The 27444-nt window shown below is 40.6% G+C and overlaps 1 protein-coding gene across 5 annotated transcripts in view; it reads right to left on the bottom strand.

The window, feature by feature from the left end:
- The window catches only part of usp25 (ubiquitin specific peptidase 25), a 37401-nt gene extending 12131 nt beyond the window's left edge, over positions 1–25270 (bottom strand). For 2 of the 5 annotated variants that reach the window (XM_085469492.1, XM_085469494.1), the window contains exons 1-13: positions 25014–25270; positions 16227–16304; positions 15798–15942; positions 14881–15004; positions 12533–12695; positions 10650–10736; positions 8298–8435; positions 5385–5461; positions 4880–4953; positions 3277–3428; positions 708–835; positions 514–609; positions 182–346 (exon numbers count right to left, since the gene is read on the bottom strand). In XM_085469492.1, coding sequence (XP_085325618.1) covers positions 182–346; positions 514–609; positions 708–835; positions 3277–3428; positions 4880–4953; positions 5385–5461; positions 8298–8435; positions 10650–10736; positions 12533–12695; positions 14881–15004; positions 15798–15942; positions 16227–16304; positions 25014–25055 — 1469 coding nt within the window. In that variant the 5' untranslated portion in view covers positions 25056–25270. The remainder of the gene's footprint in view (positions 1–181; positions 347–513; positions 610–707; positions 836–3276; positions 3429–4879; positions 4954–5384; positions 5462–8297; positions 8436–10649; positions 10737–12532; positions 12696–14880; positions 15005–15797; positions 15943–16226; positions 16305–25013) is intronic. The other 3 variants (XM_085469495.1, XM_085469496.1, XM_085469493.1) reach the window with 2 other exon arrangements.
- Positions 25271–27444: the final 2174 nt, after the last annotated feature.

The raw sequence follows: 27444 nt of genomic DNA, 5'->3' as shown, positions 1-27444 counted from the left end.
CTGTGGAAGGACTGGACAAGTTTGTTCTGGTAACTGTGACTGACTTAATGTGATAATATTAACCTTTTATCATGTTTTGTCCCATTTGTTTTTTGCACCATCTAATCTTCAACTCGTTCATCTTCACCTTCTTTGTACAAATCTGACACACACTTCAGGCTTTTTTTTTTGTAAAACTCGCCTTGGTGGTGGCAGTTGTTGTCCTGTTGTTCCACCAGGGGGTGCTGATGTGTCAATATCTTCCACTGGGGAGGTACACACTGGTTTGCTGGAAGCAAACTCCATGGCATACTGGAGGACATCTGCCAGAGGAAACCTCTTGGGACCTGAGCCGTAACTCAGATACCTGAGAGAAAAACAGAGACGTAGCAGAGATGGAGGGAGGCAGACGGAGCAATAAAGTGGAAAGGGCAGAAGATGAAAGGGTGCAGTTTGAGTGAAAAATGACTGTGGCTGTCTGGCAAGTTCTGCTGACCTTGGCTGAATAATGGGGTATCAGTGGACAAGCCATACCTCTCCAGTCGCTGTTGGAGGAGCGTCAGATGCTCTTTCAGCCGTCTGATCTCCTCCCTCTTGATCCTGGTTATTTCCCTGTTCCTGTCCATGTACCTGACAACGCACACATATCACACCAGGAGCTTCAGGATTGCATATATATACACTAGAGGCTAACGGAGGTGGTAAAAAAGAAAGCCTGATTACGTTACCTATCCATGTAGAGCATAGAGGGGAACTCAAGCTTGTTGTGAATCTTCTCAGGACGTCCAAGTGCTTGGTTGAACTCAAATCTTGACAGTTCAAAGGTCAACACAGGAGGGAGTTCTGTGAACCAGTGCTGTAAGAAAATTGGATGTTAATGGATTTTGGTATTCAAAAACGATCGAATACAGACCCTCAGATACTCAGCAGCATCTGATGAACTGGAAATTTAAAGATCACATGTCATGTTCTCATTTTTAAAATCAGACATTGGATCTGTATCAGAATGTGAAATGTCCTGGAAAACAAACTGATCTATACTAACTTTGTGTTTCAAATACTTGAATGTATTTGTTCCCACATTAGAAATGGGGTACAATGTCATGCAAGATAAACAGGTTAGCTTGCCGTACTGTGATGCAAAGTAAAGCACTGTGTTGGAGGAAAATCTTTTTTGTCACGGTCTGTGCGGAAATGTGTGTGGTGGACCCAGGAGCGAACACAAGCGAGGATGCAGGAGTGGAGTTAAACAAAAGCGAGCCTTTTATTCTGGCTGATGAAAGGAACAAAACAGAGTGAGGGCAGCATAAGAGTAATAGTTCAAACAGAAACCTAAACTGGACATAAACTAAGGAAAAGCTATGGCTGGAGATACGGAACACAGGGGGTGGTAACACAGACGACGCGACACAGACTACATGAAACACAGAGACTAAATACACAAGAGGGATGATCAGGGGAAGTGGCCACACATGGGAACACAGCTGACACAGATAAACATAACAAGACATGGCAGGAGTAAACAACACTGACGGGAGACTGTCAAAGTAAAACAGGAAGTACACAGAGGTGCAAACAGGAGGAGAGAGAGAGCACGGGCATAGTGGGCTGGGGAAACATGGAATGAAACACAAGGAGGGGAGATGAGGGCTCACAGATACATAGAGGGGCACACAGGGGATAAGAGTCACAAGGGGAAGTCAAATAAGGAACAACACAACAGGACAACTCAGGAAACATGGCCTAAATAAGGAACGAAATACAAAAATACAAGAAACTAAGAATACTGGGCCCACATGGCCCAGGACCATGACATTTTTTCCCATGCTGAGCCATTGCAACCAATCTTAAGGGTTGTTAAATATATCTGAGTTTAATACAAATCCTTGGTTTTGAGGTTTTCTCTTGTCTAAGTTTATTATTTCCCTTCCCCGTGCCTTAAAGCCAGCTTTTGTCTGATTGGCTATTTCTACAAATAAAACAGCTTGTTGTGGCTTGAGATGACCAAGTTAGTTGGCTGAGACTACGTCCACACTAATGCGTTTTTGTTTGGCCTCCCGTCCACACTGAGACGGCGTTTTTGCTCATGGAAAACGCAGCGTTTTTAAAATGCTCTCAAAAACGCATACATTTGAAAACGGTGCTTTCACATCACAGTGTGGACAGAGAGACCGTAGAAAACCATGACACATTTTAGTCGAGTGATGCAGTCAAGTGACCAATTAAACTAAGATAGCGGAGGGCGTTACACAGCAGTTGTTTTGTTTGCTCTCAGTGTTGACAGCCCTATTAAAGATTAATATCAGTCTGTATGTGCTCCAGAGAGCTTTTCTTCAAATTCTTCAATTCTCACTCGCTTTTGCAACTTTGTACTTTTGTGTTACTCGCAGCAACAACTCCACCTCATTGTTAGTCTATTTAAAAAAAACGACTTCGCGCTTTCCTCAACATTTTGCCGCGACGTTTCAAAGAGCCGGAAAGTAAATAAACAGCAGAAGGAAATGGCACAGGTCGAATCGTCTCACGTTTCACGCGTGCGCAGTACTGGAAGGTAAGTGTTTTTGGCCGTTTCAATGTGGACGCACAACTCTGTGAAAACGACTGAAAACGACAGTGTGGATGCGGAGCATTTTCAGACGAAGTAGCCGTTTTCAAATCTATCTGGGCTAACGTGGACATAGCCTCAGTCACCAACTAACACATTGTGTGACTTTGCACTTCTCATCTCTCTTAAGTTAAGTAATCTGCAAACCCTGCTACTGTGTATGATGTGAATGGCATTGTCTCCTTTCATTTCCAATGCTGATGGCTGGTGTTTTTTCCAGAGGGCTGGGTGCCATACTCATCTGCAAACCTGCTGGCCTGATAATTAGCTGCTCCAGGCAGCTCTGGGACAGTGCAGTCAAGGCTACAGCTAAGCTGAGGTCAAACCCAAAATAGTACAGGTGTCACATAAGGGCAAATCAGAATCAGAAACTTTATTGTCATTGTCATGAGAGGTTAGCCCTTTGGAGAGGAGCCAGCACATAATCTCTTACTTTTAACCTGATTGCTTTCTCTGTGCCACTGAGAGGTGAAGATGGCAAATAGAATTGTGGAATATATATATTGATGCAAACATGTAAAGCAAATGTTTCATATGCAGGTGTTTTTATTTAATGTGGCTTTCCAAGATGGAAAGATCAGACGGATATTAGAGATTTTTTTGTGACGTATAAAACACTTTCTGATGGAAAACCAATCTAAATCTAAAGTTCTTCTGCGGGAGCTTAACTGTTAGCGAGCTCTGGCACTTACTTCTTGTCCAGACCTGGCAGAATTCTCTGCTGAGTGCAGGGACTCGATCTCACCCTCGATCATTGCTGCCTCAAGACACTCGTGTAGGTCCTTGAACCCGTTGACCTGCAAGGGGTACTGTCCAAACATCTCTGTGTTTTCAAATTTTTTACCTGTGGGATTGCACACATACAACAGACATGGACAGATGAGTGCACTTGAAAGAGCGTCTGAGAAAAACCAGAGTGCACACTAAGTGCCTATTGTGTGGCCTATGCCCCCAAAACGCAACAGTAGAGGTATGAACATCACTTTGCAATATCACTAACATGATTCAAAGTTATATCAAATTCCAATAATTACATCACTTCAGGGATTAACTGTGTTATTCTGTAATTACAGAAAGCAACAGTTTTTTATATTAAATACTGGCCCCGTACTGGGAACAGCAGGAAGTATGTAAATCTTTTATTTTCTTAATGCTTTGTATTTCCACCTTTGTTCTGGATCACAGACTGAATCCTCTTCAGTAAGCAGAATGTCAGTGCTGCACAAATTTCTGAAGGGATACTCGGCCATTGTTCAGACTGGTTTTGTTTTTTAAAATCTGCTATCTGACTCACTTTTTTTTGTCTTTTTGTCGCTATATGCTTCTCTTTAAATTGTATTAGAGTTCACTGGGGTGTTTATTAACTAGTAGCTCTGAATAGTGTGGCTGGTTTTGCATGCAGTGTTAGGAAAACATGTTTTGAGAATGTAGTGCAGCTCCACATCTTTCAGTTATGGAATTTTGGGAAAATAGTTTCAAACTGGAAATAACATAAACGTCAGAGAAAAAAAAAGTTATACTAAAATGTGAAAAAGCTAGACCACAAAGTGTACATAAAAGATGGATACTGTATTACCATAGAAGTAATCTCAACCAAAGAGCCACATCTTATTCCAAAGCATGGGCCATAATTTAATGACATACTCAATTAATGGAGCGCTATCATTTAAATTATAATACATAAATGTTTTAGCTATTGCTTAAGTCAGGTTGGTCACTTGCTTTAATAGTCTTCTGGTGCCAGATGTCATTTTATTAGGGAAGTGTCCATGATGAGTATATTATATTATCTCCCAACATTCTGCATTAAAGGTGTTGGAAATTTTAAAAGAAAGACAAAGGTGCATGGTACCTTTTATACTTCTTTACATCCGAGGTGATTTTTACTTGTTCAGCACCCACATCCTCACAGTGACTAGGGTGAGGAAGTGACTTTAAAAAAAAAGGTGCAGGACTGGAGTTGCTAGGGGACATGCAGATGAGGCATTAAGGTCGTTTTGTGAACAGCAGAGTCCATGGGCCCAGCTTTTGGTGGCTCTGGGCCAGTACTGTCATGCGTAATAAGCACAATGTCAATCAGCCGTCGAGGTCTTCCACAATCAATGCAAACACTCTCCTCTTTTGCATGGATCACATCTCATTAAGACAAGGTCACCTTTCATTACTAGGGGCAAGGACTTGCTTTGCTTTGCGGCTGCTGCAATCAGACTATGCTAACACTGTATTTCTCTGTGATACGACCAAGTATGCCTCTTTTTTTCTCTTTATTGGTTTCAATTAAACACCCCGTCTCACCTTCATGGACCCCCACAGCAAGGAAACGACCATAGAAAAGTTCCACCATTGGGTTCTTTGGCTTCTCACCCTCCCTGGAGAAAAATCAGGATAATGTTACAGGCCTCACTTCTTCACATTTCATGTAAACAAGGAAATTTTTTTATTGTGCCCTTTAAAATATGTCACATTCTAATGTCGGAATCAGATTACACAATAATCAGCCTGATTATGACACAACCCACATGAAGAAAGCCGCTGATTTGGTTTGGGAACAAAAATGGCTGCTTTGTGCAACTGTTTACCTCAGCTGTTTGAGGAAAAAAGGGAACCCTTGTGACAGTGTTTTTGCTCATTCCCTACCGTTCAGCTCTCTAAACCTGACTCTAATAGTCTAATCTGTCATATCACTTGAAAACACTGTGTAGTCTGAGACCGGCACAACATCAGCAAGTCAGACAACCTGCCTGACTATGGGGTCACTGTTTCCACAGCAACCTCTGGATCCAGGTACAGCTGAGCTTACCTGTCTTCTTCTGCCTTCATCTGGAAGGCATCCTCCAACCAGTCCAGCAGCTTGTGGGTGAACTCACTAACATCCTGCTGTTGAGCGAAGCACAGATAAAGAGTAAACAAATAAAAGTACAGAAAACCAATAATATGGAGGTCATTCAAATCAATGTCATCTATCATCTGCGTGCACTTTGGATGTAAGAGCAGCAGTCTTATTGGAGAATCTCGCAACCTGGTGAACTTCAAAGGTAACCCGTATGCCTCGAGGGCACTCTCTGGTAGATATCAATGTCATCTAGTAATTCAGGTTAATGTCTATCCAGCCTGAGTAATACGAAGGAGAGACATGACTGATGAGCACACGGGCCATGAGGCTGACCTCAGTTAACCCCTGGCCTAGCAAGGATGTCTGCGTAAGAAGAACAAATGCACCGTTTCGTACATTTTATGCATGTCTATCACATTTCGTGGATGAACACACAAATCAGATAATTAATGGCCAACGTAACTTTTGTGGCAGACTTCAGAGGGGACGAAGAAGGTTAATAGTCACTAAATAAAGGCGGATAAGTGTTTGGGGTTTTCTTTCCCAATATTCCCGACTGATGCAGTTAATACTATAATACTATTGCCACCAGCGTTAATCTCGTTAAACTGACGTTAACGCCATAACCGCATTAACGCGGCAAATTTCCATTAGCGAGTTATTGCGGATCGCTGACAGCACTATATAATAAATTAATACTTTTATTAATATTCATCAGGAAAAGGGTGGCGTGCCCACTCCGGGTCAGGGACAAGACCCTGCCCCAAGTGGAGGAGTTTAAGTATCTCAGTGATGGGAGATCGGCAGATGGATTGGTGCAGCGGCTGCAGTGATGTGGACACTGTACCAGTCTGCTGTGGTGAAGAGGGAGCTGAGTGTAAAAGCGAAGCTCTCAATTTACCGGTCAATCTATGCACCTACCCTCACCTATAGTCACGAGCTGTGGGTAGTGACCGAAAGAACGAGATTGCGAATACAAACGGCGGAAATGAGCTTCCTCCGAAAGGTGGCTGGCCTCTCCCTTAGAGATAGGTTGAGAAGTTCGGCCATTCGGGAGGGGCTCAGAGTAGAGCCGCTGCTCCTCCACAGCCAGTTGAGGTGGTTCGGGCATCTGACAAGGATGCCCCCTGGGCGCCTCCTGGGCGCGGTTTTCCGGGCATGTCCCACCGGGAGGAGGCCCCGGGGCAGACCCAGGACATGCTGGAGAGATTAGATCTCTCGGCTGGCCTGGGAACGCCTTGGTGTTCCCCCGGATAAGCTTTGGAGAGGGAGGTCTGGGCTTCTCTGCTTGGGCTGCTGCCCCCGCGACCCGGCCACGGATAAGCGGAAGAAAATGGATGGATGGATGGATACTTTCATTATTCACAAAAACATTATCTGCCAAGCCATAGTTTTATGTCAGAGCTTCACATGTAACTGACACTTGGAGCTCAGATGTATTTGTGCAAGCTCAGCAGTTCATTCCTAGACTAATTCATCATAATCATCATCAAATAAGAGACAAAAAGAGGGGGATATTTCTGCTACTACTGTATGGAGGATATTAGTGCTAATGTAATGGCAGGATCCTCTGCTGCCTGGTGGTATTGGCATCGATCAGATGCCAATAATAAGATGAATGGACTATGGAAGCAATCGCCCAACTCTAATGCCTGACATCTAGGGTGACTGCTAACACCGCCCAAACTTTTGGGACTCCAAACGTTAGTCAACAGTAGCCTGCCTCCGTAAAGTGGAACTGAGAATTACTCTAAGTAATTTGTATTTGCATATTTATCACAATTACACATTTGAGATGCTTAAACTAATTTTAATATTAGTAGACGTTAACCTGATGAAGCACAAAATGTAGTTTTTAAATGATGATTTCATTTATTAAGGGAAAGAAAGCTATGTTAGCCTACCTGATCCTGCATGGACAAAGTTGTTGCCCATAAACCTAAATGTGCCACCCTTACCCCAAGAACTGCAAGAAAATGTTTGTGATAACTGACAATGAATCGGTCACATCGCTGTGGAGGAATTTTGGTCCACTATCTCAGACTGAAGTCTGGACTTTGACTAGGCCACTCCAAAAACTTAATTTCATGTGTTTTTTTAAGGTGGACTTGCAGGTGTGTTATGGATCATTGTCCTGCTGTACAACCCAAGAACACTCAGGGTACAAACTGATAACTGGACATTTCCTTTCAGACTTTTCTGGTAAAGAGCAGAATTCATGGTTCCGTCAATAACAGCAAGTCGTCCAGGTCCTGAACATCCTGGTCCAGGTAAAGCAGCCCCACACCATCACACTACTCCAACCATGTTTTCTGCTGGTAAGAGGTTTTTGGGGGTTTTTCCAGATGAAATACTATATCAATTTTCTGCCAGGTGTAACAGAGCTCAGACCTTCCAAAAAGTGCAATATTCATCTCGTCAGTCGACAGAATTTAATTTTGTTACGCGGGTCATTCCTGAGAAGGTTCACCACTGTTCGACATTTTCTCCATTTATGGATAACGGCACTGGCAAAGCCTTAAACTCAGCTGTCCAAAAATGTGGTTAATTACAGTTCTTTCATGATTTAACAAAGGGGGCAATTACCTTTTCACTTGCCAGGTAGACTTAGCTAGCTTTTCCCTTAATACATGAAATCATTATTTAAAGGTTTTTGCATTTACTCTGGTTATCTTAATCTTTAATGCTCTGAAACGTGTAAATTTGACAATTTTGCAAGAAAACATGCAAATAGTTTTTCACAGCACCGTAAAATTTGAAAAATGCTTTCAGTCGCTTTGATTCGATGGACTAAGAACATAATCTCTGACCTCCTTGCAAAAAAGGTCTTTTCATTGGAGTGCTATTCTGCAAAGCAGGTTGTAACAGAAAGAGGCTTACCTGCTGTGACTCACTCGACTTAAAGGCATCTTTGAGGATTTCCACAGCTCGTGATGGATCTACATATTTCCTCTTAGAGCCCACCATGAGAGAGAAAAGGTTCCTCAGCTCCTGCATGAAGGGCAGGTTCCTGTGCTCCTGGACAAAGAATACAATCCGTGTCAACAATTGAGTGGATCAAACTTACTGAAGACAAGCAATCTAGGTCATAAACAAAAGGCATCTTCTCAATTATTATTAAAAAATGAAGGCAAAGCTAAAGTATCAAAAGTATGTTTCCATTAATATCCAAAAACGAATGCTAGGTGTCATTTTAAATGAATGGAGAGACTAAACTGGCTTTGATATCCATGTTTTTAAGATAAGATAAGATAAGATAAGATAAGATAAGATAAGATAAGATAAGATAAGATAAGATAAGATAAGATAAGATAAGATAAGATAAGATAAGATAAGATAAGATAAGATAAGATAAGATAAGATAAGATAGAACTTTATTAATCCCTCGGGTGGGTTCCTCTGGGAAATTCGACTTCCAAAAAAAGCACAGCAACGACCGAAGTTACAGTTACAGAATTGTTATATATATATATATATATATATATATATATATATATACACACACACACACACACACACACACACACACACACACACACACACACATATATAAATACAGAGACAAATATAAATAAAATATACAAAGGGGATAAATAGAATAAATAGGAATAAAAAATAAAAATACAAGTGAATTGCACATTTCAAGTATTGAGTCTATTGCACTGTTGACTATTTACAAAAAGTATTGCACAAGGGGCAGCACGGTGGCACGGTGGTTAGCACTGTTGCCGCACAGCAAGAAGGTCCTGAGTTCAATTCCACCATCAGGCCGGGGTCTTTCTGTGTGGAGTTTGCATGTTCTCCCCGTGTTTGCGTGGGTTCTCTCCGGGTACTCCGGCTTCCTCCCACCGTCCAAAGACATGCAGCTTGTGGGGATAGGTTAATTGGATAATCCAAATTGTCACTAGGTGTGAATGAATGTGAGTGCGAATGATTGTCTGTCCCTGTGTGTTGGCCCTGCGACAGACTGGCGACCTGTCCAGGGTGTACCCTGCCTCTCGCCCTATGTTCCTTTTGTTCCTTTTCAAGCGTTGTTTATTTCTGTCAGGCACTTGACATAATGCGGCATAACTGAGCTGCAGTTTGAATAAAACTGTAATATTTTAGTAATCTGTCAATTACCTCTAATTGGCTGCTATGCCAAGCTATGCTAAGCTAGTTAGTGTTCCACCCTCTGACACGCTGCTGACATGTGGTCAACATCAAAACAACACAGCAGTGGCCAAAACAAAACTCTGAGGTTTCAAATATTGAGAAGGCTTCATTGGAGCCATCTTCTACCGTTCTTTTAAAATTTACATTTTAATATTACTCAACATAGGTTTGTGTTCATGCATATTATTTTAAATATATATATTTTTTGACTTTGTAATAGTTTCAACTGTGTTTTTCATAACATGTCAAAACACAGAGAAAATACATACAATCTTTAAGTAAAGAAATTATACATAGACTTTGAGTTCCTTATCTTTAACATCAGCAATGACAGCGCAGTGACATAATGCCAACAAGATGCAGGGTTTGAAAGCAGACTACAAAAAGCTCACTTGTTTTTTTGTTCAGGGATGTTTATGTAAAGATTAGATTCCAGCCTGTAGCAATGTAGCACTAAAGCAAAAGGTCAGTGATTAAAACAGAGGGAAGTGAGATGAAGGGATGACCACCCCAAACTATGCTTCTAGAGCAGAGGCTTAGACCAGATTAGCAACAGCCGACTAAACCTACGGTGAGGGCTCTGTAAGAAAAAGGTGTGAAGACATCCTGGGAACTACACTGCTAGTACATCGGTGTGTGTGTGACAAGATGAATTTGAAACAATTAATTATTTTTTTTAAAAAAGCTCCTGGATCAATCATAACACATCTGCTCTGCATGCTGATCTCTATCCTGGCAGATAAATACCAAGACTTCAAACATTTCACGCCAGTCGGCACTTCTTACAGCTTGCTAGCAGTCAGTTAAGTTAACTGTCAGGGGGCAAAATGATAAGCTGGAGTGACCTTAGGGCACGATCGCCAGCTGTTGAATGATGGCAAATGTTTCTAAGAAGGTCAAACCCTCAGAGCTAAAGCACTGCTAGCTGTGACAGGCTGTAGTGGCACTGCTATTATATAAATGGGATATGAAGCAGGGCAGTCAACTGAACTTGAAAGCCTTGGACGACATCATGCACAGACTTAATAATCGGTGCTTCGCTTTACCCTGTCGGATCTGAAGAGGTAGGGCTCTCACCTTTTGATTACGAGGCAGGTCGTGGACTCTGGCTGGCGGTGAGTAATTGAGCACCAGCCTCTGGAACTCGAGCAAGTTGAACAGAGACTTGAGGTTGAAGAAGGATGAAGAAAAATGAGTGAAATCTTGCATACAGGAAGGTATGTATTACTGATGACAAATCTGCAATATCTGTGTGATGCTGTCGTATCAATATGCACCAAAATCTCTGAGGACTGTTTCCAGCATATAGTTGAATTTATACCACAAAGAATTAAAGAAGCTATGAAGCCAAACGGGCTTCTAACTCAATATTAACAAGGTACACCTAATAAAGTGGCCAGTCAGTGTACACTTCTATGATAAGCTGATTTATCCATGAATGTCTTTTGCATTTGTCACACAGAAAAAGTTTTACAACAAGAATTTGACTAAATCTAGTAAACATTTAAGAATATTATGTGATTAATATTAATAAGACAGCCTGTAAGTACTTAAATATGTAAAACAAACATTTACCATGGAAGGGAATGGGATATACTCATACCCTTTATTCCTTTTTTCATATATGTTATTACTATAGAGACAAGAACATGGTCTATCAGAGATATCATATTTCATCTATAATTATTTTCCCCTTTCATCCTCATCCTCTTCTACCTCTGAGACCGTTTCCCTCCACTGCTGGAATCACTTTCAGCTCACCATTAAATTATATTAGTGAGCTGAATTATATTAGCAACAAGACAGAAAAAATGACTTTGGTTAAAATTATGGATCACAAGTATGTTGCTTTGCCTAGTGAGATTTACAAATTTCACCTGCAAATTGTGCTTAACTAGGTGAAAACGATTTAACGTTTCACCAGAATGGCGATTCCCTCTAAAAGAAACCACATTTGGTTCACATAATAGAATTTAATGTTTTATTAATTCAGAAAACCTGTAAATAAACTGACAACTGATCTGTATTTGCCTGACGTGGCTTCAAATCTTTGTCATTACACAGAAGCTTTAGCAGTGAGCCGACTCCTTGGGTCACGTTGGGTTTATTTTCTACAACTTCCTAAATAAACAAATGCTTTCATTGAAAGCTCAAGTTGTTTACAGTTACATTCTGACTTCCCTTCCAGCTATCATGGCCCACCCCATTAAATACTGTGATAAAAGACACTAAAGAGGAAACGGTCACTACATCAGATTCTGGTGCGACTTGTTACAAATATGAAAACTATAAATATTGCAGAGCACGCAGCAAATTTATTGATGCTTTGTAAATGCATTTTTTACATTAAAAGCCATTATAAATGTTTCTTTTTTTTCTTTTTTTTTTAAAGTCCACTGGAGCTCTTTGAACATAAAACATTATCATAATTTGAATTTAGAAAAGAGAAACTTGTTTACTCCTGTTCTTCTAACTGCAGTGGTGTCAGGTTTAAGGAGTACCTTCTACTCCACAGTAGGGGTAAGATTAAACACTGGTGCCAAGCACCATGTGATAGTGTATCCAATGTTGATCTACCATATTTCACCTTAGGTCACATTTTACCACTCCGTTCCCAGCATACAAGAAGCTGGGTCTTGTTGACATATTCTTGCACCCAGCATTAAGGATTTAGACTCTTTAACAGTCTATTCACTCCTACTTAAGCTGACTGCTGCAGATTACAGCAGTGATATTTGCTTCATAAGCAGGGATGCATTAAGGAATCTCAAGGCCAAGAACTCAAAAGCCTTCATAAATCTCCTTTAGCAAAAACAATTTTAAAAAAAGTTAATAAATAGCAGTAAAAGAAACAGCAAAGAGTCCAGCTGACAAACAAAAAGGGCTTTCAATTTGAAACAATCCTGTTCACTTGCTTTTGAGCCCTCAGGAAGTACATGTGTCCACTTGTGTGTGCCTACCTGAATGACCGCGCTGAACCAGCAGGTATTGCCGACATTTTTCAGACCCACAGGGCAGTTGTCTATCCTCTTCCTGTCGTGTGGGTTGGGTGAGTCGCTCCATACCTCTGTGTGAGTGCGCTTCAGACTCGCTTTGTTTTCTGCTATACTGGCCTCCAAAACTCTGGAAAAGCAGGAAGGAAATAAAAACAAGATAGAGGGAATGAACTTGTGTGTGGGTCACTACATCACCTGCTGCTGGTTATTTACTCTGCATCTTCCAAAAGGTCAAATTTCTTTCGCTCTACTCATCTGCTAAAAAACTGTCGGACAACAGAAAGGCTCATCCTGATGGCCACTGTGCTTCAGTTGAACTGGGGTTTAAAATGCAAAATAACCTCCACATACTTATTACATAGTAGCGGACCATCAAGTACCATTCTGGATGGTGGCCAAAAATATATAAATAATAAAACAAAATTATTGGTCAAATAGTCCCTGCAGTATTACTCCTGAGAAATAGACGGGTTGTGTAACGCATGAATTTTCTCTCTGATATAAATTATTTACTATTAAACAGATAACATATGCTGCAAAGACACAGCAACTATTTGACCTGACCTAGTTCTATTTATTACAACAGGGATCATGTGTTTCACAATACAAGAGTAAGTATAGTACTTTCATACTTCTTCTCTTGGCTCTTGACGGAGGCGGTCACACTTTCTTTCCTGCTTGGCTTCTCATGTCTATTGTATAGTCTCGCTTATTCTCTAACCCTAAGAGAGTCTCCCAGACTTGTTCTCTAAAAACCTAAAGAAGAATTATGGATTTGATCAACTGGTCCCTTAATGAAATTGACAACTCCTGGGAGAGCCCGATTGTCCTGCGGAGACATTTGCTGCCGGATACTCGATGGTCGGTTGCGTCAGGTGTCTGGAGACACTCTTGATGGAGGACATTAAACGACATCTACCAATTCGGAACCATGATAACAGAGTTCTGGCTGACTGGAGCTGGCTCGGACCGGGCTTATCGAAGAACAAGAAGCAGCTACAGCTGTTCAAAATTCCACAAGGCTGGCCGACATGATAGACGATGGGCAGGGCTGTGAGTACTCAGACTGTGTTTTTGAACGCAATATGGATAAGATCTTGGAGAAGCTCATGGCTCTGCTATATGGATAACATCTTTAGGAAGAACAACAGGAATTGAGAGACCTGTGACCAGTGACGGACATTAGACCAATTGTAAAATTGGATGCAGTTTGTTCACACTAACCAAAACAACTACCATCTTCATCTCATGCGTCGACCGAAGATTGTTGACTTTTGCCTAACCGGGCGAAGGGACACTTTCTCTTGGCTGAACACGGAACACACACACACACACACACACACTCCTACGCACACATATGCATGTACACTGACACAGACCTACACTCACCCCCCACCCCCTTCAAATGCCTTCGAAGCTTATGGCTACGTTCACACTGCAGGTCTTAATACTCAATTCCGATTTTTTGATCAAATCCGATTTTTTTGTCTGCTCGTTCACACTACAAATAAAATGCGACAGCAAACGCGCTCTAGTGTGAACGCTCAAAGCGGCCCGCATGTGCAAAAGAAGATGTCACACACAACGCGCTCTGTTTAGACCCAGAACAAACTATATTGTTTGACTGATGGCCTTAATATAAAGACTTCGGACTTCATGTTTCCCAATTTTTGCTTTAAGTTATTTTGTTATTTACATAATAATGTAAATAACCTAATAATGATCCTTATTGCTGTTTAAGAGAGGAGCGGTGCTTCAAAGGATAGCTGCAGATTTCTGTCAGAATCTGCAGATTATACAGTACAAATAAAATGTTTACGTTGTCTTCCCAACAGTTTCACTTACATCTACACTGGATGGCCAGGAAGCGTTCGCGATGTCTTCTCGGGCGCTTCTCTGGCGCTGATAATTGGCTTCAGTCTTGTGTCGGTGACGTAAAAGGCGGATTTAATGCGACTTGACCGTTCAAACAGCAGTCGCTTTCTAAAACATCGGATATGTATCGGATTCAGTACCACATACGAAAGTGACCCAGATCGGATTTGAAAATATCGGATTTGCGCCGTTCACACTGTCATAGCATGATCGGATATGGGTCGCATAGGGTCAAAAAAATCGGATTTGATGCGCTTTCGCCTGCAGTGTGAACGTAGCCTATGTCTTCTATGTAGTGAGTTTCCCACGCGTGGGACTAATAAAGGTTATCTTATCTTCATCACACTCAGGGAAAAGATAGAGACCGTGTGGGTGAAGTAAAGTGTGGATTTTTTAAAATATCGTTTCCTGTCAAAGTTGTTGTCAGTCGCTGATACCTGCTGATGGCCTGCTCTTCATCAGTGATGCCCGTCTCCCTGAATGCCCGGTTGGATTCCTCCAAGCTGAGGGCAATGGCCCTCTGCAAGTCATCTTTATCATCTCCAGTCAGGTCAATCACGTCTGCATCAACAAAGCACACACGACAGCAATTTGGTTTGGATCAACACTAACATGCAACCATCATTTACACTCTGGATACTTAGTGTCCTGGACTAAAACTTTGTGTTGGTCAAGTGTGGTGTGTTGAATAACACAATAATGATGTGAAACATGCCATTTTAATACAGATATCCAAGTTTCTCACACATTTAAATTCTAATTTTGACAGGGTCCGGATACATGTGCACGTGTAACAGGAGGCAAATGTATGCTCTATTATATTAGTTATATGTTAACAACATTCATGAAATGCTCATTTTGCCAACTGAATCAGCCAGCTACCCATCCAGTGACAACCCTTGACCCGCAGACATAGTCCAACCACACTGGTAGCTGGTGCAGGGTCTGGGTATAGAGCATCTCCAGGGCTATTCAAGACTACTGTAGCAAGTATAGTCGTGGAATATGGACTTGGAGACAGTCCAGCCATGCTATGAGAGACTGGAAAAAATCCAAGTTGAATGATATGAAGGACTGCAACAGCAGTAACTTGTTCAGCAAATCATGTGATGAAGCAACCAAAGATGAGAAAGGGATGCTTGTTAGCAGTGACTGAAATTTGAAAATAAGAACAGGATTGTTTACAAGTGCATCAAAATGCTAAAATCCCCTTAAGTTAAATATACTTGATTAGCTTAGTCAGCTCTTAATTTATGTGAGTGTTGAAGTGAGCATGTCTACTTGTGGGACCACTGGATGTTGACGTGCTGTTCTGAAACTATAACAGCACCAAAACTTGAACCAAGCTACTCACTCGTGTCTGCCTGGCTGCCCACGCTGATGTATCTGTCGCTGGCCACCTGGGATGTCTGGTAGTAAGTGGTCTCATCTTGTTGAGGAACCTTGGCATTCTTCTCTGTCAGAAAGGCCACGGCTTCACCCAGGTCTCCATTACTCACCTGCAGCAACAGCATGTTTAGGTTAATGTCTCCATGTAATTTAAAGAAAATTATTAGCTGCAGGGAAAGACTAGAGAACCTCAAAAATGCCTGCATTTAATACAAAGTAAAACTTTGCTCTGGGAGAAATGACTGCACAGTGTAACTTGTGTCAACAGTCCCATTAGAATAAACTGACTGAGTTTAAGACAGAAAACTCTCACATTTCCCACTGAAAAAATATCTACTGTAAACACACAATATCCCTGACTTTTCCAGTTTTTAGCCTGTGTTTCAAAATGTACCTGCAGGGCCTGCTGAAGCAACTGTACATCTGTGGTGCCTGTGACCTCCCTCAACTGGTTCAGTAGTGTCTGCTGGTGCTGTTGAAGAAGAAAAATCATCAAGAGGGTGTTGATAACAGAGCCTGAAAATGATGGAAACTATATTTTACAGGTCCAACTTCTTCTTCTTCTTCAAAACACAAAAACCCCGTCACTGGCTTTCCCCCCTTAACTGGGATGAAAAGCCAGCAACTCAGTTAAATCAATAAATAACTTACTCTTAACTCATAAGAATGTACAGAAGTGTATTGGCAGCTAGATGATTTACAAAAAGCACAGCATGTTAATCAATCCCATCTAAGGGTATATGGGAAGGCTCGATATTTAGTGGGAGTTGTTTAATCATTTAATGATTTTATCATAATGGTCTCCGGGAAATTGTAGTTGGCATCTTTCAGTGTCCCTGCCACTTCATGGATAAAATGATTAAGAAAAAAAAATAGGCAGATTAACAATAACAAAATTATTCATTAGCTGGATTCCTCGGGGGAGGGCACAGACAAACATTGCACTAGCTGTCCACACCGTTCCTCAGAGACTGATTCAAATTATCAGGAGTGTTTAACTACCTTGAGCGCTCCTATCGCTCACCTGGTTGAGCAGGTAACACATATGCAGGAAGCCTGCAGGAGCATGGTTTTGACTCTGTCCCTTACCATTCACTGTTTCACAGTCCCATGTACTCTCGACTACGCTGTCCAATAAAAGGTAAAAAAAAAAAAAAAAAAGGCCAGCCCAATTAAAGAAAAAAGTGTTTAACTGAGCATTGATTAATCAATAACAACCACAGCCACACCAAAGTCACTTTTGCCTCACATTAAATGATCTTGAACAGTTCTCTTACATGATATTAGGCTAACAGCTGCAGTCAGGACACTATTTATGTAGACTGTATTATAGTAGTAATAATAATTACAAAATTAATAATACGCTGTCTGTCTATCTATAGATGGATAGTCTATTACAGACAGACAGATGCAATTCTTTAACTCAAATATAGTAACTTTTTAAAACTCAAAGTTCAAAAACGATTTTTAGTTATTTTCTGCTGGACCTTGCTGCAGCCCCCTAAACAAAAAAAACAACAACTTCCCACTATAAGTCTGCTTTCATTTGATTGGCTGCCTCTTGAAAACAACAACAGCAGGTGGTTGGAGCTTTGGCGTGTGCCTAAGACCACATCAGGCAAGGTTTCTGGATTGTGTTTGTTGCAGTAACAACACAGTGTGAAAGGCAGTGCACCTGTGGTAAATGAAATTATTAATATCATGTAAATTTTGTAACGATAAACAACTTGAACATCCGATACAGACGTCATAAGTCTTGACTGAGAGGTCTACAGACTGTAGCTTTCACAGGTGGAACAGGCGACTGACAAGAATATTCGTTTAAAGGGCTCTTTCATGATTTAGGACTCATTATTGTATGTTATTTACACACTATAAGCTAATTGCACAACAAACACCCATGGCAACGTTGTGCACCACCTATGCGAAAAACATTTCTAAACACTTTCAATGGTGTTGCTCCAGCTACGACACAAAAAGCAGTGAAAAATAGTGATGTCTGGGAGCACGGCATATCACAAAGCAGCAGGTGTTCTGAGCTATGCTGTTGCACAGTAAACAAACCAGGACAACAACTCCAATTACCAAAAATACTGAATTCTTAATCTTAGATATCAGAGCTGGAAAGCTTGTTGATGCATCGTATACTAATACCATGTAGTTGTGTTTTTGTAACTGCAATACACTACAGGAAGCTATGGGGGCAGTATCACCTCTATCGTCTGCCAAGACTGCACTCAGTACTAACGAAGAAGGACATAGCCTGAGCAGCAAGACAGGAGGAGAGAGAATTTAAAAAATGTGAAAGCATTTAACAGAAAACTAAGAGCTAAATGCAGACTGTGCAAAGTGGAACTTTCCTAACATGACAGCACTACTGCAGTGCACGAGTGTATCAAACACCAGCACCATGGAGCTGTGACCTCGAATGTGAATGGGTCCATTTTAGTGTGTCGCGTTGATACTTTGTTTATGTTAATATTGTACAGATGGAAACTTCCCCGGATGATGGTTGCTAAACGAACCCCATTTCAGTTTAGTTAGCTAATGAGTGAAATGCGATAGTAAACCATTAAACAGGAGTAGTTACGCTGTCTCTTTGTTTTTGTTTTTTCTCATATTAATGTTAGCGTTTATTCTGAATAATAAACCTCTTCCACCTAATGTTAGGTAGTTAATCTGAGGGTTGGACAACACCACCTAATTATATACATATAATCAAATACACTGTTTAACTGGCATTAAACACTACACCATCTGAAAAACACACTGGTCATGGTCTTTTCTGATTCTGTTTGGTTGTTTTACTAGTATTAAGCAAAAGCGTATAGATGAATTTGCCCTGTAAAGAGGCTCATGCACCTCTCAAATGGAAGTCATGACAGAAAGCATCTTTAGCAGGTTTTCAGCAGCTGGGAACATCATCTCAAAGATAAGAGCAAGCCTCACTCCAGAGCATGTCCACTGCAATCGTGAATTCATGCACTGACTCATCTGTAAGTTATGGAAACGTGTTATTTTAGACTGAGAAAAAATCTTTTTGATTTAATTTGAAGCTTTATTTGACCTTATTTTCCTATTTGCACTTTAAATACTTTTTGTTTAAATACCACTAACACTTTAATTTGCATTATCCTTACTAATTTCATTTGTATTCTGACACTTCTATTGAGTAATGTTAAAGATACATTCAAATTCATATGTTTCCTGAATGATTATTTTCATTTGCTGTGGGACGAGACAACAGGGTGATACTGACAGGTGGGCAGACCTGAGCAGGTGAGGTACTGGAGTCTAGAACAGGAGGTTTTTTGCCCACAGGAAGCAGAGATAAGAGTTCTTGAAATAATTGCTGACTAATTAACAAATTGAATCATCATCAGAATGCATGATGATCAAAAGTAGGGCTGTGCCATATCATGACATCCAAAATAACCCAAAAGTTTCAAAGTGTTAATCAGGTATTATATACTTCTACGTAAACATTTCCAAACACTACAAAGTCTACTTGTGTGCCTACATTTGCTCTGTCACTACTATTGTCTATAATGCTGCTGGTAACTTGTAGCAACAGATTCACACTTCAGATTAGGTAGTGTGTCATCAATGACTGCAGCTCCTTAGAAAAGGAGGATGGAAAACTCCCCTCACTTGGTTTCTAGTAATAAATGCTACTGCCTGAAGGCTGCAAACACCAATAAACTTAGGTTTGTTTTTTCCTGTGTCGTCATATAATTACCACAAATTTCACTGAAATGTCATGATAGAATTTTGAGACCAAGACAGCTCTAAGACTAAGGCTGTTCAGTAAAAAACCTCAGATTTGCACCAGCCATATCTTATTATCCTCAAGTAAGATACTCACTTCCTCCAGCTCTAAGGAGGTTTTTCTCTACAAGGCTGGAGGCTTAACTTCTGTTTCTGATGGATGTTATGTGATTTTCCCTGTGCTTCTGTCAACCCTCAAGAGTAAATGTTTTTGCAGAGTCAGTCAATGTAGAGAATGAAGGAAAGTTAACACCTTGCAGCAACAGAATATACAACAAGTCCAATTTGCCTGCAATAACCTTTCAAGTTTATAAAACGAGAATACGCAGCTGACAGGAATACACGCTTCCTATCAACCTTCTAGAGGAAGTGATACTCTGACTTTTGGCCTGTCACTACAGAGAACAACTAATCTTACTTAAGCTTAACAAGTACTAACATGCGAGGACCAATGTCTAAAATAAAACATGAGTCAGAAACTGCTCATATGCTTCCTCACACCCGCTTCAGTTGTCATAACATTTAAACAATATTTGTAAGTCCACAGTGAAGACAGCTTTTCTCTAAGGCTTCTGTTACAGCAGGCCTGTTGTGAATGGTAAGGCATGGTGAGTGGTAAAGAAAGCACTGATACAAAGGTAGTCGTAGTGCGGTGGCTCATGCACCTATCCTAATCTAATGAAAACAGAGCTTCTGAAAAGGTTGTCCCAGAGTGAAAACCTTAGGAAGCTCTCATTTCTGTGTTTACATATGGATAAGGAAAATGAAGCTCTTGTCTTGCATTCCTTAAAAACCTATGCACCTGTCTTTTTTTGACGTAAGAACTCTGTACCTTGTTTTTGTTGTTCCCGTTAGGCTTTTGACTGGCTGACATTTCACCACCTGTTGCTATGGCATAACCATGACATCCGGTTGTTCAGTCTGACGTCACTAGCCGTGTCTGGGTCTAAACTCCGCTGCAGGTCTATATATCAAACGATCACTATGGCATTACTGAGAGTGGAAAAACTGTCTAAAGTCTTTCATCTTTAATAAAATGATCAGCGTTCTGCTCTACCAGGTGTAACAATTGAGTTTAACATCCAGGCATCCATGAAAACAGAATTTATGACATTTAACGGAGTTAGAAGTTAGCAGGGAGTTAGCTCGCTAGCTTCTATCTAAATATAATATAGCATGTCCTGACTGCGGGGTTTTGGAAACAAATTCAAACGTACAGCTCTGTTATCACTTCCAGCATAAATGAAGACAGAAAACTAAACAGCAGTGACGTTTGTAGGGTTACTGAAGTTTGGCTAGCTGGTATATAATGATGTGCTACGTGACCGCTAGCGACACAGCTATGTTAGCATAATATAAACAAGCTAACTTTTTTTCCACTCGATAAAAGTTAACGTGAGTGTTCTCGGTGGTCAGAAACAAATGTAATCGCATGGCAGGATGCTGTAAAAGGACCAAACTTCAGCCAGGAGAACAAGTGAGATAATCCATCCACAATACGAGGTTAGTCATTCATATACTGCTGCATGGGCTGGGCTGTAGCTACATCCTAAGGTTTTAAAAACTGAGCTTAAATAAATGATTAGCGGTAATAAAAGCCGAGGGAGGTCAACAGGGATCACTGACTGTTTTAGGAGCTTTTTGAGATCAAATAGAAGAAAATACATAACATTAAACATGTTAACAACACAAAAGCCATATTAAACACAGACTACTTTAGGCCCGGAAGTAGGATTCGTCGCGTCATCACTGAACAACCGGATTGTTCCTTTGCATTTTCACATGGATGTAGATTCTTTTGAAAATGAAAGCAGAAAATCCTTGTTTAAAAACAAAAAGATACCTATGTACATGTGGAAGCAGCCCAGGACAAGAAATGTGAAGGAAGTTGCACCTGTGACAGATATGGGCCAAGACTACCACAAGAACAGTTGCTCAGACACGCACACACGTTTTAAAGCAGATTTTTTTTTGTTTTTTTTAGGGGGGGGGGACACAACCAAAAATGAAGAAAAGAAATTGTACAGACAGGATCAGAAGTCTTTTCAAATTTTCTCATCTTGCTATCTACAGGTCTCTGCATGAAAACCAGCACCACACCCTGAGTGTTGATGGAGCACAACTGACTACAGCGATATCCCAAAACACACTACTCTGCTTTCAAAACAAATCAGACCCAAACTACTTTATACATATACTCCAATCAGAATCAGCAGAAACCCTACATATTTATTAACACAAGACAAACAATCTATTACAGTTAGGGCTGCCACGATTAGTCGACTAGTCACGATTACGTCGACTATCAAAATCGTCGACGACTAATTTAATAGTCGACGCCTCGTTTGAAGCTTTGTAAGATCACAAAAGACGCAGGAATAAGTAGTAGGATTTAAGAGTGTAATAACGGACTGAAACAGAAGATGGTAGCACTGCACGTACAAGGATTCCAGCTGCCGTTAAACCCCGAAGAAGTAGCTCTGTCCCAGAATTCATAGCGCAGCCCAGCTCAGTTTCCAACTGTCACTGTCGCTACCCGAGCCGTAGCGGAAACCCGATCGGTACCCCGCATGCGCAAATCTTACGTCACTTCCTCTCTTTGCCAACATTGCGACATTCAATATATTTGAATGACACGGTTAGCGCCCAGTTAGCTCCTAGCATTTCTCAACAGCTCTGCCTCCTTTTCGACTACGGGGACATTTAAACAATGGATACCTCCGTATACAAACAAATTCACACTTTTCTCCTCAACAGAGAGCGTCCCCCGATTGAACAACAGCGCCGTAAAATAAGAAGAATGGCACCTAATTACAGAGTTAATAATACAGACTTTGTAATATGTCACGTGAAGATTCATCAGCCAGATGAAGTGTTTACTGACAATTGACAGTGATAGCGGACATCATCATCACTATTCCAATCAATCCTCTCCACACAGACAAGCATAAACACACTCGACTATCACTAAATCAAATTTAGCACACGTTTGTAATGACGCTAATTCAGTTTACAATAGGGTTCATTCACTCAGTCAGCAGGTGGCGGTATCCTCTTACACTGGGGAGTAAACTGCCATTAAACGGACAGAAGAAGAAAATCCCTGCACATGCGTGGTACGGATCAGGTAGACCCGATTTGTACGGTCCGACTTTGCACATGCGCAGTAAGGATCGGGGAGTCCTGATCCGTAACTATCTTTTTGTTTTTTGTTTTTGTCTACATTATATTGAAATGTTTCATTATTGGAAACATTTTAAGAGATACTTATTATCCTTAACATCTTAACAGATACTCTGACCCGTAACTATCGTAAAACGCTTCGACCGGAAGTAGACACCTTTCGCGCATGCGGGGTACCGATCGGGTTTCCGGTACGGATCGGGTAGTGACACCAACAATGGCAGCAGCTAGTTAGTTTTAATATTACTCTTATTATTCTTTCTGGGTCACAAAATAAACGTTTAACATATTTTTAGGCGAGAATATAACTGTGTAAACCTCAAATATCTGCTCAGTTTATCAAGACACCACATATTTTCAAAAGCGCTCCGACGTTTTCGGAGACGTCTGTTACCCACCAGCTCGATAGCTAGCCGGGGGCAAGGCTCACTAGAGCCCGTGAGAACGGCAAATCGTCTTCTTCTTTTTTTCTTTTTTTTTTAGTAAGATACTCTACTCAGGTTAAACATAAATAAGTCACTTAGATAACTTAAAAATGTTATTGTTTGGCTTTTTTTTAGTATTTTATTTGTTCCTGAGTAAATCGGTTTGGCTGAGATTAAAGTTATAGTTTTTACACAGCTGAATAAACGTCAAGCAGACAGCTGATTATCAGAAGTGTGAGATGCTCGAGAATATACTCTGGTGTCCTGTTATATTTTAGATAGCAATGAGTTTATTAAACTTCATCGAAACAATCTGCAAATTTCATTAAAATTTAATAAAGTATCATCTTGTCTTTATTTTTAGTTAGCACATACCTTAAACACTTAAAGCTGTAAGCTAATGCTAGTTATATAAGAGCAGATGGATGCTGGTGCAATAAGCTGTACGTTTTACGTCCAATGGATGCATGATCTGATTAGTCGACCAATCGCAAAAATAATCGGTGACTAGTCAACTATCAAAAATCATTTGTGGCAGCCCTAATTACAGTACACATTCAACAGCTGTTGTTGTAGTATGATGTCAGCCACTAATAAGGTCAGGCTGCTCAATAACAGAAAAACATTCAAGTGTGAGCCATTACAGAGGCTCAAGTATTTAGTTTGCCTAAGACCGTAACTTGTGTAATGAGCCCACCATATGCCTGATGGTGCTTACTCATGTTTTAAAGGCTGGGGAGCTGATTTATTTGAACACAGCAGGCCTGCGCTGCAGAGCTCCTGGACTGTATGAAGTGTAGTAAAGCATCGCTGCAATTACATAAGACTTTTGCAAAAATATGATTTCTTTTACTCTGGACCCGCGGAGCAAACATCTAACCTATGATTAAGCAACATCACTCAAGTGGTTACATAAGTAACCAGAGCTATGCGGTACTGGGCATGGTGGCCACGGACTAAATCGCATAACTAGGCGTCTAAGCAGCGGATCTTAATGCACTTTGGTAAAATGAGAGCGATGTGATCAAATGTAACATAATAATCTGCCTTCCCGGTTATGAACTGTCACACGCCTGGCTTGCAATCCGAACACTCAATCCCTGCCAAGCATCGTTGCTCGGGTGGGTTTCCACCTTCGCCGTTGGACATGCTTTGTAAACAAAGGTATCAGATATGTGATGAGTAACATAGGAAACATTTGCTCACACAAACAAAGAGTAAGCACTTGATCAAACTAAACATTAATTTATTTGGTGGTGATGGGGGGTAGTTTATCAGAAGACTTCAGCTAAAACCGTCAGAGAAATCAAAGATTTACTTACTATGAAGACGTCGACAAGCTAACGTTAAATCTGTCACTGTCACTTAGCCTTGTTTATTTTAAGTGACGAATAGCCCATATTGCTGACGTTACCATGCAGAGCATCATGTTATAATATAGGAATAGCTAGCTTCTGTTAAACGTAACCCAGCGTAAAGGACGATGTTGGGGTTTCAGGTAACTTTACGTGGTACCGTTAGCTATCGCTAACGGCTACATTAGCACGTACACTGGCTAGCAAAATATTGAATAAAGCACTGACCCAGGGTAACGTAAGGCCCAGCTTACATGCAGTTATGTGGGATTTACAAACGGTTCTTCACAAAAGGGTGACGCACGACGTCTTTAAACAACAATTCAAGGTACACCCTACCAACCAAGGAACTAATTCACCCACCCTCTCCGTTCTTTGAGCTCCTAAACTATGTAGGAATACAGTTAAGCTAAAGTTAGCTAGCCACCAAGTTATCATATGGCAGCTTACCTTCTGAGAATGCTGCTGGAGGACATTCTGCTCCACGGTCATGGCCGGTTCAGTGGGAAATTTTGTTAAATTCAAACCAGGAGTAGCAAAATGCACGATATACCGTTCACCAAAGCGATATAAAAAGGAGATGCTACGATGTCCCCTCCTTAATCAGCGACATTACGGACGCCATGGCAGAGTGACTAGCGCAAGTCGTCAGTAGGCATGAAAACATTGCTCTTCGCTGCCTGTGAGCTGGGATCGATTACTCAGGTCTGTTGAACTGCGTTACCATCATGAACGGGACTTTTGGGGGAAATTAATGCAAACTACAATTATAGCCAGAAATTTTGCGATTCATTTGAACCACATTGTTATTGCTTAGCTTCAGCACATTCCTTAATGCACCAAATCGCCAAGGAATTCTTGATATTTTGTTTGTGTTTTAGTGTACTTGAAAACAGAATTTTTCAAGGAATATTATTATTTATATATATATATATATATATATATATTGAAATTAAAATGATTTTAAAACAATCGCTTTTGTCGCTTTGTAAGATAAGGTTACAACTGGTCTTCTAATCGGAGGGTCGGGTGTTCGATCCCTGCTTCTTTGGCCAAGATACTGAACCCCAAGTTGCCCCGATGCATCATTATGTCTACGAATCTTAGACAAAGTGCCCAGGTAGAGTAGAAAAGTGCTAGATAAGCATCAGTCCTTACACGAAAATGTGACATTATAATGATAGACAAGTTCCAAAACTATGCCTTTAAGTAAGGCATACCTCCTTCAACTTACATTCACAGTTTGTACAGTGACCCATCCAATTTCCCATTATAAAGTCAGGTAGCAGAAAAACATACAGTCACTGTTATAATCCTTGGGTGTGAAATACACACACCAGACTGTTAAAGTGTTTGTGTTGGACATGCTCTGACTTCATAGTTTTCATGTGATCCACAAGACTTTTTCTCTTAACCATTGTGTGTGCCACATTCTGGGCAGCTGCCTTTTTCTTTTTCCTCCAAGGAGTTTATGTTTTTGGTACTGTTTGCATGCGTGTCATTCTGTCTGTAAACTCGAAAAGTTTTGAATGAATTCTGATAACTCTTTGGAGGGGTGTAGAGTGGGGTCGTGTTAACAATCTATTAAAATTTGGCTGACATCCACTGAGGTCTTCAAGGTCAACTTAATGATTTATCAGTCACAAACAGACAAAAAGCCTTATAATTTGGAACCTTTTTTCTTATAAGCTTGGTGTATTGTCAACCTATAAGTACAAAGACTTAAAATCTGACCTCTGACATTTTCTTCAAGGTCAATAGATTGACCCGAAGCTCAGAGTGCTAATAATCCTATACACAGCTATTTAAAAACTATGTTTCTTCCTGTCATTGTTTGCATTGAAAACATATAGGCATATAGGGAACTATATATGAAAATTCTAAATATCACGTTACTTTGAACCTCTGGCCTCTTCTTTGTGGTTAAATAGGGTCAAATTTGGATAAAATGTCTGTTATCTCTCAAACTTTGCTTAAAATTCTGCTGCCTATTGGCAACATTTAGGAAATGATACTGGTATACGGTGAGTTTAAATATCACATTATAGTTTGAATCTGAACATTTGACCTCTGATCACACTTTTATGTTTCACATCTGCCGGTTGTGTTAAAATATATTAAAATGGATCTTTAGTAGGTGACAAATGACAAAGGCATGCAATTTGTTTTTACTGCACTAAAAACTTCTTAAACTGCATTTTAAAAACATAGAAAATAAACTCAATATATAGAAAATTTATAATATTATTTCATTAAAAGTAAATATTGCCTAGACTGAGCTACCTCAGCAGTGGTTTGCTCTATCTGAGTCGTGTTTTTGTTGTTTTTTGTGATGTATTAGTATCAGATTCACTTTAATTCTCATATATTGAGAACTGCCTTTCCCTTTAGTATGCCTCCATGCTCGGTGCCCAGTGTTCACCTTCTACTCCTGATCCTTACCTCCTGTAAGATGAGAGGAATCATTTGGCCTCAAGGAGGTGCTACTTTACAATTATATAACAGTCAAATTTCCACACCCGGGGTTTTCACTCGGGGTTCTGGAGCAAAAAATGCCATCCCCTTCCATGAAAGGATGATAAGGATAGAAAAGGCTGCTTGTCAGGCTAAAGATGACTGACAACATTCCTGGTTTGTTCATTTATTAGGGGCAGTTATGATCATTTTCTCCTATCACAGCAACATTTCAAAGCTCATGACATCTGTTACCTTTATGGTATTTCATAGTTTGTGAACGCCAGCGTGGGGGTCTTGCAAGTGTAAGGCACTGAATTCAGCTGTCCACATTCTGTCCTAATTATTCAGACCGAGATAATAACACCAACATCCAAACACTGGGCTTTCAGGTCTGTCAGCTGTTATTAATTCAGTGCAAGATGGA

Source organism: Copadichromis virginalis, linkage group LG10 (genome assembly GCF_057382275.1).
Source record: "Copadichromis virginalis isolate Kocher_CV1m ecotype Utaka linkage group LG10, C_Virginalis_male_GT1.1, whole genome shotgun sequence".
In the NCBI taxonomy this organism is placed as follows: domain Eukaryota; kingdom Metazoa; phylum Chordata; class Actinopteri; order Cichliformes; family Cichlidae; genus Copadichromis; species Copadichromis virginalis.
This window is presented reverse-complemented; position numbering and strand designations above follow the sequence as displayed.